The sequence below is a fragment of the Populus trichocarpa genome, chromosome 1, assembly GCF_000002775.5.
Source record: "Populus trichocarpa isolate Nisqually-1 chromosome 1, P.trichocarpa_v4.1, whole genome shotgun sequence".
In the NCBI taxonomy this organism is placed as follows: Eukaryota; Viridiplantae; Streptophyta; class Magnoliopsida; order Malpighiales; family Salicaceae; genus Populus; species Populus trichocarpa.
Window position 1 is genome coordinate 44136587 of NC_037285.2, and position 15314 is coordinate 44151900.

Here is a 15314-nt window from a genome sequence, read left to right on the forward strand (position 1 = left end):
ACATGTCCAGTGGCGGAATGAAAAGGGGGCAAGCAGGGGCCCGGGCCCTTGAAAAACATTCAATTTATTTTATTACCTAGACACTAAATGTGAGAAGGTCTTAAGGTGGAATGTGATTTATTTTAAATAGGTGGGCCCTCCCCATAGTAAATATGTGAGAAGGTATTTTTTTGAGAAAAAGAGAAAAAATATTGATAACTCACAGCCTAGTGAAACAACTCCAATGTGTAATGTTGAAGTTATGGTTGAGCAGCCCCAATATGCTTCAGTTTACGAAGAACCTGCATTGACTAGTGAACCACCTATTACTAGAATCGATATTGCTCATTTAATTAGAGATCCAAGCAAAAGTACTCAAATTTGAGAATACCCGATTAATCAACAAGATGAAATTCAAAGGGCATACATTAATTTGGGGCCATATCAACCTTTAATGTCTGAATATCCACTGACTGGTGAAAAACATCCTCGTTGATTTCAATCTTATTGGTTCAAAAGTTATCCATGGCTTGAATATTCAAAGAAAAATATTGTATTTTGTTTCCTTTGCTATCTATTTTCAAGTAAGCCATCTGGAAAGCCAGGATCAAACACATTCACTATTAAAGGATTCAATTGTTGGAAGAAAGTTAATGATGGGGAGCGGTGTGCTTTTTTGACTCATATGGGAAAAGGTCCAAATTCAGCTCATAGATTTGCTACTAGGTGCTTGGAAATTTTGAAAAATCAGTCATGTCATATTAAGAAGGTAGTTAAGAGACAAACTATTCAAGAAATTCAAAATAATTGATTGCGTATTAAAGCTTCAATAGATATTGTTTGTTGGCTCACATTTCAAGCATGTGCTTTTAGAGGACATGATGAATGTCCTCAATCAGAAAACCGAGGTAATTTTCTTGAAATGAAGGAACTTTTAGCATCTTACAATGAGCAAGTAGGAGCTCTTGTTTTGGGTAATGCTCCACAAAGTGCTAAATACACCTCACATCAAATTCAAAAGGAAATTTTGCATGTCTTTGTTATAAATGTTTAGTCTTCAATTCGTCATGAGATTGGTGATGCAAGATTTTGTTTAATTATTGATGAAGCTCGAGATGAATCCAAAAGGGAGCAAATGGCCCTTGTTATTAGGTTTGTTGATAGAAGTGGATTTATACGAGAATGATTTTTGGATATAGTTCATGTCAAAGATACAACTGCTTCAACTCTTAAGGAATAGATTTCCTTTGTTTTATCTCATCACAATCTTGATGCCAAGGGTATGATGGTGCTAGTAATATGCATGGAGAGTGGAATGGTTTGCAAGCTTTATTCATTAATGATTGCCCTTATGCATATTATGTACATTGCTTAGCTCATCAATTACAATTGGCTCTTATTGCTGTAGCTAGAGAAATATCTGATGTTCACACTTTCTTTCAGAATTTGATTTTTATTATTAACATTGTTAGTGCTTCTTGCAAGCGTAATGATGAATTACAGGCTTTTCAAGCAACTACAATTGAACATCTAGTTGATATTGGTGAGATTGAAACGGGTAAAGGAGTTAATCAAGTAGGTGGTTTGCAATGACCTGGAGATAGCAGATGGAGTTCGCACTTCAAATCAATTTGCAGTTTGATAAAAATGTATGGGGCAACTTGCTTGGTTCTTGAAAACATTGCTTTAGATGGATCTACTTATTCTCAACGTGGTGATGCGGCCTTTTCATTTAAGTTGCTAATGTCATTTGATTTTGCATTCTTCTTACATATAATGAAGAATGTTATGGGAATTACTGATGTACTTTGTCAAGCCTTGCAACAAAAATCTCAAGACATTTTAAATGCTAAGCATTTGGTGACTAGCATAAAGACTTTAATTCAGAAGTTAAGAGATGATGGTTGGGAAACTCTTTTAGAAGAAGTGACATCATTTTGTAAGCATAAAGACATTGAAGTTTCTGATATGAATGCTTGTTTTTCTAGTGTGGGACGATCTCATCGTAAAACAAAAATCAGTAACAGTTAAGCATCACTACCGAAGATCTTAGAAATAGCTATAAATTATTCAATGTTAAAGATATATGCTTACTTGCTGACAAGTTCTATCCTGAAGATTTTTCTAACTAAGAAAAATTCATTTGAGATTTCAGTTGCAACATTATGAGCTTGATGTACTCAATCATCCAAAGTTAAAGAATATGTCATCGATTGCTGATTTATGTCAAGGATTGGTTGAAACAGAAAAATCAACAATTTATCCACTCATTGACAGGTTGATTCGGCTTATCTTGACTCTTCTTATTTCGACAACAACTACTGAACGAGCTTTCTCAGTGATGAAGATTGTTAAAACAAGATTTCACAATCGGATGGAGGATGATTTTCTTGCAAATTATTTGATTGTCTATATAAAAAAAGAAATTGCTGAAAGATTCACAATTGATATGATAATCGATGATTTCTATTCTATGAAAGAACTACGAGCACAATTAAAATAAATATGTAAGAATCATTCTTTATTATTTTTTATTTTATTTCAAAGTTTATTAAACATAAATAATGCTTCATTTTAGCTAATGTTTCTTATATACTTTGTATGTTTGTATTTAATAGGTACAAAGATTATTATATGTTTTGTAATACATTCTTTAAATAAAACTAAATCACGCGGTTTTTATTTTATTCTTACAACTCATATATAATAAATTAAAAAAATATATTATATTTTTTGCCTCCCAAATAAATAATCCTAGCTCCGTCCTAAACATGTCAAAAAATTGTGAACATTTCATCCAGTACAATCAACTACCGAGGATACAAGAGTGAGGCAGTAAATTCATTGTTCGAATATAATTCAATATTGCTTGATGAAGAAGATGGTCCGAACGGACCGCTACCCTTAAAAAAGCCTGGTTCATTTGGCTGAGGCAGTGTATTCTCACCTCCTAGCATCCAAACCACAGTGGCCATGCTTGGCCTATCATCAGGATGATGCTGCACACACAAGAGACTAATGTTTATGCATCTCATGATCACTTCTGATAAATTGCGTGACTCTCCTGGAAACGCCTCAATTAAGTCCAAAGGTTTTCCATCTTTCCACAATCTCCATGCCTAGAAAAGAAAAGGAACTTTCCGTCATACACTTGTTCAGCACACGCAAGTAAGAAATTGAAACCTTGACACTTACATGTGCAGTAAGGCTTAGGCTACGGTCTGGATGATAAAATCCTCTACTCTTCTTTCCACTTATTATCTCAAGCATTAAGATTCCAAAGCTAAAAACATCAGACTTCACTGAGAAGAGCCCATCAGTAGCATATTCAGGAGCCATATAACCACTGCCGAATGTCATTTAAACACAAACACATAAATGTAAGTATACTAGTATTGCATCTGGCTCATAAACAGATTTCTTATGTTTGACTCTACAGAAAACAAATATTGTGCTTTGTTAACAAAATATAAAATAAACATAACAAGTATGGCATTGAATTGGTAAGTGCTTACTAAGTCCCAATAACTCTGGTTGTGTTTCCTTCCGTCTGGTCTCCACCAACCATTCTGGCCAAACCAAAATCAGAGATTTTTGGGTTCATATCCTTATCAAGTAAAACGTTGCTTGCTTTAAGATCCCTGTGAACAATCCTCAATCTGGAATCCTGATGAAGATATAGAAGCCCCCTGGCAATACCACATATAATGCTGAAACGCTTGGACCAGTCTAATAGTTTGCCTCTTGTTTGATCTGTAAGTGTTTGTGAGTGCAACATGCCACTTAAACACTTAGAAACGAGCTTGATTGTATTAAAATCAAAGAACTATGTAACGATAGGATAACAAAGCTTGTCTGCTTTAGAAAAGTACCGAAAATGAAGGAATCGAGGCTTCTGTTGGGCATGTATTCATAAACCAGAATTTTCTCTTCTCCTTGAATGCAACAGCCAAGAAGTTTTACAAGATTTCGGTGCTGAAGCTTTGTGATCAGTATAACTTCATTTTTGAACTCATTTAATCCTTGTCCAGAACTCCTTGATAGCGTTTTTACTGCTATTTCTTGGCCATCTTCTAGAGTACCCTAGAAAATGGTATCCCAAGATTCTTATGCTTATCTCAATAAAACTGGGCACTAGAAGTTAATATAGTCATTTTGAGAAATTTACCTTGTACACAGGTCCAAAACCACCTTCTCCTATTTTGTTGTTTAATGAAAAGCCGTTGGTGGCTTTGGCTATTGTAGTGAACTGGAATAGGGGTAGCTCCATGTCTTCCATTGGTCCACTATCTATCTGATCATTTTCTTCTCTGTTGCCTCCTGTTTTCTCAGACAGTAGAGAATGGGAATCACATACATGATAAACGAGGAGAAATGAATAATGAGCTAAGATTTTGAATGTTAAGATGAAAGATAGCAGTTGAGACAATGATTACAAAACTGAGGCAACACTGAACTTCACTCTGTAATTTTCCTGAATGCTACTATCTAATCAAGGCTAAATCATGTAGTTATTTCAGTTATTCTAATTGTAAATCCATTGAACCTTCTCGGCTTCTCCAAATGCTAACCAACGATAAGCTCCAAGCCAGTTAAAAAGCTGTTCCTTTCTATTAAACTCGCTAAAAACAAGATGCTCATTTACTGAAAGCAATCAAAGTAACTTTACCTTTGAGTTTTTCCGTTCTTTTGAAGATGTAATAGGCGACCAAAAGCATCCCGCAGGCCACGAAAATAGATAGTGCAATTCCCATTTCCATTTTTATCTTAGATGCAGCTTTAGCCTCTACATGGTCGATAAGAAAGAAGAAAGAAAGAAAGAAATACAGTTACCATGCAGCTAAAAAAATAGAGAAGCTACAAAATGATGTTTAAATAATAATCTATATACTCATGGATTAACTAAGACTAAGGATAAGCATTCACTTGATTCTGAAGCATTCATGCGAATGTATATTTCCTGCCCGCCATCTGGAAACTGTCTAATATCTATCAGATCGCCAAACCAAATAGCACAGCCACTGCGTTCCTTAATATCTGTAGCTGTATATGCCATACAAGAACAGTTTTGTAAGCATTTTGACCTGCATTCCTTGAGATTCATAGTTTTGTTTACCCAAGAATTTGTAGCATCTGGCAATTTCAAACCAACATATTTAACGAATCCATCTCCCTTCTGGCAATCTAGTGGCTTATTTCGTACACACCCTTGAGACCAGTTCATTGAATTCCAACTCTCAGGTGATTTAGGCGTGAATTTTTCTAAACATTCACAAACTGGCGACTGGCTAATGATGCAATTTCCATAGGCACCACAAAGATTGTAATTGTCACAGTAATCTCTCGGCACATATGCATAGAGTTCCCATGTCTGACTGATTTCATTCCAGGTGTAACGCTGCCGTAAAAAACCGGTAGTTTGGTTCATAACTAACCTCGTGATTAAAGATTTATTTTTGAGGTTGTATGTGTAATAAACCTCCTCCCCGTTGTCGACAAAATCAAAATAAAAAACTGGATTAATCCTTAACGCCGCCTCACCACTGAACCCGATACCATTCCATGGACCACTTCTAAAGTACTTCTCGGACCCCTTCCAAATAACTAACTCAGGATTACTCTGTAGTTGTGTTCCCCATGTAAAATCTCCAGAAGATGGATCATCAGGGCTCTTCCATGCTGATAGCCGCCGATCAAGTCCAATCCGTAAGTCCCATCCAAGCTTCATTCCTGGAAGCATTGTATCAGATGGATAATCAAAACTCTGCCACAAATAGCTTCCAGAATTGACATCTTTCTCATCTCTTAAGACCAGATTCCCAGAATCCAGGAGTTCTCCCATTGCACTCTGAGCTGCTTTCTTTGAGTTTGATGACCAAACAACAGTACTATTGTTGTTGCTGACAAGTACAAGATTTCCTGTGTTGTCTAACATCAAGAAGCCAGAGGAATCATTGATTGGGTTGTTTCTGTTTGCAACCCAAACAACAGTTCTAACTGAGATGTTCTTGTACCATATTCCGACATAACGGTTCCTGGAACTTCCAGGACTGAAGAAACCAAGCTCAAAACTTCCATCTTTCGAAACTAAGGTTCTTGTCCCTCCATCACGAATAGATTGAGACAAAGTAAGGGTATTAGCTGTATTACAAAATCTAGAGAATAGAAGGAGTAGATTCGCAATAATAATTAGCATTGAAGAAAGAGTGTCCATTAGCAACTGGGAAAACTTTGAACTATTTTGCTTTCTGTAACAGATGGAATACAGGTACGGTTTCCATCTACAAGGGTCAAAGTAACATGGAAGTGGAAAAAAATTGCTGTGATCTTTCTTTCTTTTCTTATTTCTTTTTGAAGATGAAAAAAAATATATGGAGGGAAATTTATGTGATCAAGAAAAGGAAACGGTTAGGATGGCAGGAATCAGAACATCAGATATACAATTAGTGGTTCAAAATATTAAACAAAATGTATAAACTCCATAAATATTTGGATGACGAGGAATCACGAGAAACTTAGACTATATTTGATTAGTGTCTTAATATTAATAATTAAGGGATAGTTATAGAAAAGAGCGAACATGTTTGGTTGTAGGAATAAAAATAAATATATTTGTAAAACAGTTTTAAAATGAATTTATAATATTTTAAAACAAAAATCATAAAATAACACTTCCTCTTTATCTTAACTATTTTTATCAGTTTTTTATTTTAAAAAAATAACCGAACAGAATTATTGAAGTATGACAAGGCAAGAGTGGTGAACAGACATCAACTTTGACGCATTCAAGGGAAATCAACAAGTCACTAGAGTCACTACCCATGACTCCAACGCCCTTGTAATCCGTCAACCCTGGCTGCCACTTATTTGGCCGAAGGTATAGCCGTTTATTTGTACCTTTCAGCTGTCACTTGTAAGCGAAGAAGTTCAAAACCGATTGTCAGTTTCGGAGAATTTTCACCAGCCTTTACGAAGGCAAAGAAAAGTGAGAGTGATGCGGACCCTAGCAGAATTTAATGGTATTTGCAACCCCAAGATCAATCTAATCCAAGTTTGTTGAGATTTGAATGAGCTTATCACAATGGAAGACTTGCTCCAAGGCAACAAAACTATAAACCAACTCGATCACAACGCCTACACCTGGGACGAGCAAAGAAAGTATAAATTCACAACAAAGAATAGTCAATTCTTTGAAGAGTTAAAAGTTCAATCAAGAATCAAGATTGAGCAACCAAAAGTCGGAGTTGAAAATATCATCAAAAGTCTGACCTAATATTATTCCTAAAGAGTATTTAAACTCCAAGCCAAAACCCTAGTTTCCCTAATGGGTCTCACATAAACCCAATTTAAATAATAATCAACCCAAGCTAAAATTAGCCCAAACTAATTAAAATAAACAAAATAAACAATTCTAAGACCCAAACAAATTGTCTCCTCTCAAAATAATTAAAGTTTGATAGCCCAACTAATTAAATAAGACAAGTTCGTTGTTTCCGCATTCTGTTTGGCAGCATCAAGGCCCAACTTAAAATAGATGGTTCTCTCGCGTATTAATGAATTAGAAGGTGTTCCATATACCGTTGGAAAGGTATGGAAGTATAGTTTCCAGCCCAACTAGAATCACATCAAAATTCGATCTGTAGCTCAAGGTATTACCAAAAGAGTAACAAAAGGTCAAACTGTCCGAATCTAGTCTTCTTCTCCCAATCCTTGTGTAATGGTCTTGGTTCCACCAACAAGCTCCTATTAAACATGAATTAGATTAATCAAGACTTGCTCTTTATTATTGCAAATCCTCTTGAAGTCCACCTTAGCCCATGTATCTTGAAGAAGTCCATTGAAAGCTTCTTTGAACTTCTTAGCCCTAAGCCTAGTAACTGGACCCAACTGGAACCTCCAATGAATCCTTTGATGGTTGGATTGCATCAAAAAGTCCAATAAACAAATTTTTGTTGCCTTGGGACAACAATGAATCCTTGTTAACTGTCGGTCTTCTTCATCGATTATAAAAAATCATCAATTTCATTTCTTTACGACATCCTTAAATATAAAATTAGTGGTAAATATTCTCCAAATAATTAGAAGACAATGTTTCAAAAGATGTAGCCAAGTATTGCTATATATAGTGAGGTTTAGGAGTAGGTGATAGAACACATTCGTATGTTTTAAGATTTTAGTGTGGTCTGACAGTTTTTGAAAAAGAATAAAAAACAAAGAAAATTCTGAGATTCTAATAGATGGTGGGCCACTAGGAAGAAATGAAGGTAATCTGTTGCAAGCTATCGACATTGAACAATGACCTTCCTGTGTATCGTTTTCCAATTCAAATTTCATGTTTCCCAAGTCTATAGGATTTATCTCTATCCATAATCGGAAGGACTGATCTTTAAGACTTAATGATGCACTTTGGGCTTGTCGCACTACTTTTAAAACATCATTAGGTATGTCACCTTATAAGTTGGTTTATGAAAAACCTTGTCATTTGCCTGTGCAACTTGAACACAATGCTTATTGGGCTATTAAAGCTTTCAATTCAAACCTGGATGATGCTAGCCATCTGCGTAAGTTGCAAATAAATGAGCTTGAGGAAATAAGAAATGATGCATATGAAAAATCAAAAATTCATAAAGCAAGAATCAAAGAGTTTCATGATAAGAGAATCTTGAGAAAAACATTTGATGTTAGTCAAAAAGTTTTGCTTTATAATTCTCGACTCCATTTATTTCCTAGAAAGCTAAGATTAAGATGGAGCGGTCCATTTATTGTGAAACATGTGTATCCTTATGGGGCCTTTGATATTGAGAATCCAAAGAATGGCAATGTTTTTAAGGTAAATGGACATCGTTTGAAAGCTTACTTTGATAATTTTCCTAGTGAAATTGAATCCATTGGTTTGAATGATCCTGTATATAAAGGTTGATTATATTGTTTTTCTCACATTTTTTTTGTGTTTCCTTTTAGTGTGACTCTTGTTTTGCTAGTCTTTCTCCAACCCTGGTCAAATGGCGGATAAATTATAAATAAAGAGAAAGATTTGAAGAGAATAATAACAGAAAAGGAGTTGAAGAGAGTTTTGGGAAGTGATATTGATGTAAGGATTAAACAATAATAAAACAGACGTCAAGGTTAGAGGATCCACTAATGGTATTTCAAATAAATATAATATAAACTCTTTTTATTACTCAATTGGAAACCACACGCAAAGGAGGTTCCAATCGGATGATTTATCGTTATTAGCTCATTATAAATTATTAACATGATCATATTAATCATCTTATCTAAGTAACACCATACTTATAAATATCATCAGGCATTCATGTTGCTAGCTTATGTTAACAACAAATCAAGTTCCTATCATAACAACGATGTCGGCCGAAAACTATGAAGGATCAAGCATTTGATGTACCAAGTGTTATACAACACAAATCTAGATTAACCATTTAACAAGTAAGGTATTAAGAATTAGTAAGATAAAAAGATAAAACATGCTAATAACAAACTTTCTTGGATATAAACATTAAAGTCCATGTTGAGTTTATATTATACCTATTCTAACACCATTAGTAAAACCTTTTCACTTTAACATAATTAACTTAGCTAAACATAATGAAGAAGAAAAACATAAATAAACAAGATAAGAACATGAACATGATATAAGTTAACTAAGTATAGGAAAGGAAATGAAAAAGCATAAACAAGAGATTAATATAGCATGAAAGAAAACTTGAACATTACAAAGATATAAAGAAAGCAAGAACATGATTTTGATCTGAAAAATAATATGACTAAATACATGGCAAATGCCTCCTTTTATAGGCTAAGATTCAGAACTATTGATTGGTAGGCAACCATTGATTTGGTGGCTGGTTTTTGACATTGTTGGCTGCTGGTTCTTGATATTGTTGGCAGATTTTTGATATTGTTGGCTGCTGGTTCTTGATATTGTTGGCTGGCCAAAACATCATTGTTAAAATCAGAATTTGAGCCCTTTGTTCCATGAAAGCTGTGGGAAATTGTCTCAGCTTTCCAACAAAAAAAACCAGAGCTCATTTGGATTTCTAGAACTCAAGATATGAGCTGAAAACCTAACAGTGTTTGAGCTGTAGGACAGGTTCTGACTTCTCCGTTGTTGCTAAGATTTGAACTTGAAAACGGCAGAATTGAGTCTTGAACTCCCATGAAAGTTTTAGGTCTATGTCTTATCTTTCCATCCATATAAAGTGGACCTAAATCCGAGTTCTACAACTCCAGTTATGATCAAATAACCGAATGGTGTTCCAGTTTGGAATTAAACCAGCATCTCTTCTCTTAGCCTAGTCCTCTTTTTGTCTCTTCACTTTCAATAGTTAATCACATTAATCAATCCTTTGAATTGTGAGATATACCTGCATTCAAAACAAGCATTTACCATAAATTAAAGATATATTATATTATCATACTTGTTATTATAAAACATGCTTTAGTTAGGGAATTTAACGATACTTTAGTGCAATACGATGATATAAAGCCTTAATGAGAATGCACTTTTAAGTACTAATCACACCCCCCAACCAGCTTATTACTAGTCCCTAGTAATCAAAGCGTTAAAATATAAAAACAATTTGCAAGTTCCACAAAGCAAGGCATTCATCATTTAACTTCCATTAATCTATCCAAATAAACAAGCTCTCATTAAATTTATATATCTGCTTCATAATTTTTAAACAAGATATTAATAAACCTTATTTTTGTGCTCAATAAATCAAAACATAGCTATGGAGCTTTTCATGGAAGAAAACAAAATTTTGTTCCAATGTTTAAGGTTAACTTCCTTGGGTTGGGAATATTTTTTTTTTTCTAAAAAAGCATAGAATTTATAACACAATGTATCTTGAACCCATGTAACGAGCTTTTAGCTAATGACTCCCAGACCAGTTGGTCTTAGGGCATCAGGTGTTGAGACACCCCTACGAGCTTAGTGACTCGGGTTGCAGATACTGATACGTAGATAGTGCAATGTTTGATTCCCTTAAGCTTTTCTCCTTAACCCATGTAACAAGCACTGGGCCAATAGCTCCCAAGTCAGTTGACTTTAGGGTACTAGGTGTTAGAACACCCCTTCGGGCTTAATTGCTTAAGTCAAGGAGGCTACGAAACCAAACTTATCTACTTTTTTTATTTATTCAATTTGTTATTATTTTTTTTATTATTATTTTGTTTTTTTTTCATATTATATACTATCCCTTTCCCTTAGTTGTTACCTTTAACAAAAGAACATGAATAATGTAATAATCCAATATGCAACCCACAATCATATGTTAAAGTGCGTGTGTGAAAATGAAGGTTTAAGAATACTTGTTAAATGAGTATATGAGCAGAATCAAGTGATAACAATGCGAGAGTTTGTAAACCTGAATATTTCAAGAAGTATTATGATAGACCTTGTTAAGAATGTTTACTAAGATGCGTCTCAAGAGTCACTAAAGTTCCTCCTTTACTCTGTCATCCTAGTAACAACAGGTTTGCAAATGGTTGTAATAATAGAAAACATAGTTAGTTAATTTTATTTTATTTTTTTAATATCAACTACTACCCTCTCCCCCCAACCAAAACGAGACATTGTCCTCAATGTTCTAAGGCAGAAAGATAGATCGGTGGATGTTAGTGTGGCGGCTGGAAGAGGGAAGTCGGGTGCAGTGGCCGAGAGGTTGTGTGCTAGGAAGGGGACGATTGGGAGAGGGAAGGGAAAAGAGTTGGAGGAAGAAGAAGGAAAGGTTGTCTTGTGCTCTCTGGTGCTCTTTTGGCAGAGGGGCAGTGTGTTAATGACCGGGCAGGGAGATGGCGGCCAGGTGCTGAGGGGGAAAAGAGATGGGGATGGCTGCTGGTTTGGGAGAGAAACAGAGGAAATGGGGAACCATGGGTTTGTGGGAGAGGCGTGTCCGGGGTTCTGGATGTTGAAATGGCCGAGGGTAAAATAGTTTTTGGGGGGCGACTGCTTTGGCTTGGAGAGGGAGAGGTTTGTCTGCAGGGATGTTGGAAAATGGCGTTGGGAGGCGACTCGTTTAGGTTTTAGCCAAGGGAAAGGAAAGGCTTTGGTCGGCTAGAGGGGGGAATAGCTCCAAGAGAGAAAACGGGTTTAGGTTTTTTTATCTTTAGGGTTTTTTTGTTTAGCTCCCCTTTTCTCAAAAAATTAACCCCTTCTGAATATTTTTCTCCCCCCTTATGCATATGGCTGGATGTTTACTTATATAGAAAATCTCTACACGTTCCATTTAAGGAAATATTGCAATAATTATTATAGAGATTGTCTTCTATAACCAGCACCAACAAATCCTATATATATGGTATTTTTTTATTGCAGTGATTATTTTCCATAACCAGCACGAATCAAATCATATATCTATGGTATTATATATTGCAGTAATTATATATGATTCAGTAATTATCTCCTTGACATATTGCTTCCTTAACCCTGATGCTCTATGTTATCGCCACATGTAAATCCTTATTTTTTATTTTTATTTTTATTTTTTATTTTTTAAATTTTTTTTTTATCAAAACATGGGTCAAAAATTAGGTAGCAACAGATGTCCCCCCTCTTTACAATGCTTACGAAGCAAAACTCCTCAATGTTTTGCATAGTAAGCTTGTAAAGAAAAAAAGTCTTCCTTGCTTGCTGAGTGATCCACTCATTCAAGGACTTTATTTTTTAAAAGAAAATTTGTCTCGTTATCATGGGTGACCTGCCCCCCCCCCTTTTTTAAAAAAAAAAAATTGATCTATTTTCACGGGCAACCTGCCCACACACATTCAAACCTGGTCTATTTTCAGGGGCGACCTGCCCACATACTCACGCTGGTCTATTTTCACGGGCGACCTACCCTTTTGATTGGGTTAAACTGAGATCCCATCTGGCGATCTCCTTTAATCCGAAGCAAAGTCGGTGTGTAGCTTGGTTAACCTGAAATCCCATCTGGCGATTCCCTTTAACCAAAGCTAAACTCTATGTGTGGTTGGGTTAACCTGAGATCCCATCTGGCGATGTCCTTTAACCACAACCAATACAAAAATGTGTGTGTGTGGTCTCATTATGACGGGTGACCTATCCAAATTAAAATTCTTAGAAAACTCCACGCTTTTCTAAGAAATGGTCTCAATATTGAGTGACCGGTCCATCTTAAAATTCTTAGAAAACTCCACGCTTTTCTAAGAAACGGTTTCAATATCAGGGGACCGACCCCTCTTAAATTCTTAGAAAACTCCATGCTTTTCTAAGAAATGGTCTCAATATCGGGTGACCTGCCCATCTTAAAATTCTTAGAAAACTCCACGCTTTTCTAATGAATGATCTCAATATCAGGTGACGTCCTCACCTTAAATTTTTTTTAGAAAACTCCACGCTTTTCTAAAAAAAGGTCTCAATATCAGGTGATCGGCCCCTCTTAAAATTCTTAGAAAACTCCACGCTTTTCTAAGAAATGGTTTCAATATCAAGTGACCGGCCCCTCTTAAAATTCTTAGAAAACTTCATGCTTTCCTAAGAAATGGTCTCAATATCGGGTGACAAGCCCCTCTTAAAATTCTTAGAAAACTTCATGCTTTTCTAAGGGATGGTTTCAATATCGGGTGACCTGCCCACCTAAAAAAAATTTTAGAAAACTCCACGTTTTTCTAAAAAATAGTCTCAATATCAGGTGACCGGCCCCTCTTAAAAATTGTTGTTGCTGACAAGTACAAAATTTCCTGTGTTGTCTAACATCAACAAGCTAGAGGAATCATTGATTGGGTTGTTTCTGTTTGCAACCCAAACAACAGTTCTAACTGTGATGTTCTTGTACCATATTCCGACATAACGGTTCCTGGAACTTCCAGGACTGAAGAAACCAAGCTCAAAACTTCCATCTTTCGAAACTAAGGTTCTTGTCCCTCCATCACGAATAGATTGAGACAAAGTAAGGGTATTATCTGTAATACAGAATCTAGAGAATAGAAGGAGTAGATTCGCAATAATAATTAGCATTGAAGAAAGAGTGTCCATTAGCAACTGGGAAAACTTTGAACTATTTTGCTTTCTGTAACAGTTGGAATACAGGTATGGTTTCCAATCCACAAGGGTCAAAGTAACATAGAAGTGGACAAGTCTTTTTTTGCGTAAGCAAATTGCTATGATCTTTCTTTCTGTTCTTTTCTCTTTTTGAAGATGAAAAAAAATAAAGATGGAGGGAAATTTCTGTGATCAAGAAAAGGAAACGGTTAGGATAGCAGGAATCAGAACATCAGATATATACAATTAGTGGTTCAAAATATTAAACAAAATTTATAAACTTTCTCACATCATGCGTAGTATTTACTATGATAACCCCATAAATATTTGGATGACGAGGAATCACGAGAAACTTAGACTATATTTGATTAGTGTCTTAATATTTACAAGGGATAGTTATAGAAAAGAGCGAACATGTTTGATTGTAGGAATAAAAATAAATGTATTTGTAAAACAGTTTTAAAATGAATTTATAATATTTTAAAACAAAAATCATAAAATAACACTTCCTATTTATCTTAACTATTTTTATCAGTTTTTTATTTTAAAAAAATAACCAAACAGAATTATTGAAGTATGACAAGGCTACTAATCTGTCCTGTACAGAAGCATTAAGGCAAGAGTGGTGAACAGACAACAACTTTGACGCATTCAAGGGAAATCAACAAGTCACTAGACTCACTACCCATGACTCCAACGCCCTTGTAATCCGTCAACCCTGGCTGCCACTTATTTGGCCGAAGGTATAGCCGTTTATATGTACCTTTCAGCTGTCACTTGTAAGCGAAGAAGTTCAAAACCGATTGTCAGTTTCAGAGAATTTTCACCAGCCTTTACGAAGGCAAAGAAAAGTAAGAGTCCAATAAACAAATTTTTGTTGCCTTGGGACAGCAATGAATCCTTGTTAACTGTCGGTCTTCTTCATCGATTATAAAAAATCATCAATTTCATTTCTTTACGACATCCTTAAATATAAAATTAGTGGTAAATATTCTCCAAATAATTAGAAGACAATGTTTCAAAAGATGTAGCCAAGTATTGCTATATATAGTGAGGTTTAGGAGTAGGTGATAGAACACATTCGTATGTTTTAAGATTTTAGTGTGGTCTGACAGTTTTTGAAAAAGAATCAAAAGCAAAGAAAATTCTGAGATTTTTGAAAAAGAATAAAAAACAAAGAATATTCTGAGATTCTAATAGATGGTGGACCACTAGGAAGAAATGAAGGTAATCTGTTGCTATCTATCGACATCGAACAATGACCTTTCTGTGTATCGTTTTCCAATTCAAATTTCATGTCTCCCAAGTCTAT

General features: G+C 35.3%; 1 protein-coding gene and 1 long non-coding RNA gene across 3 annotated transcripts in view; one reads left to right on the forward strand and one right to left on the reverse strand.

Annotated features, from left to right (window-relative positions):
• LOC127905029 (uncharacterized) overlaps positions 1-14106 on the forward strand; it is a 94933-nt gene extending 80827 nt beyond the window's left edge. Inside the window, exons 2-3 of the long non-coding RNA XR_008058647.1 lie at positions 6072-6247; positions 14051-14106. This is a non-coding gene — a long non-coding RNA (uncharacterized LOC127905029). The remainder of the gene's footprint in view (positions 1-6071; positions 6248-14050) is intronic.
• The window catches only part of LOC18095861 (G-type lectin S-receptor-like serine/threonine-protein kinase At4g27290), a 98209-nt gene extending 84084 nt beyond the window's left edge, over positions 1-14125 (reverse strand). The window contains exons 1-8 of one of the 2 annotated variants that reach the window (XM_052450892.1): positions 13988-14125; positions 4906-6187; positions 4649-4765; positions 4148-4299; positions 3852-4062; positions 3495-3732; positions 3175-3325; positions 2882-3098 (exon numbers count right to left, since the gene is read on the reverse strand). In XM_052450892.1, the coding sequence (XP_052306852.1) occupies positions 2882-3098; positions 3175-3325; positions 3495-3732; positions 3852-4062; positions 4148-4299; positions 4649-4765; positions 4906-6187; positions 13988-13996 (2377 nt within the window). In that variant the 5' untranslated portion in view covers positions 13997-14125. Of the gene's footprint in view, positions 1-2683; positions 3099-3174; positions 3326-3494; positions 3733-3851; positions 4063-4147; positions 4300-4648; positions 4766-4905; positions 6188-13987 lie in introns of those variants that run through there. The other variant, XM_024590064.2, reaches the window with a different exon arrangement.
• Between the last annotated feature and the right edge of the window lie 1189 nt (positions 14126-15314).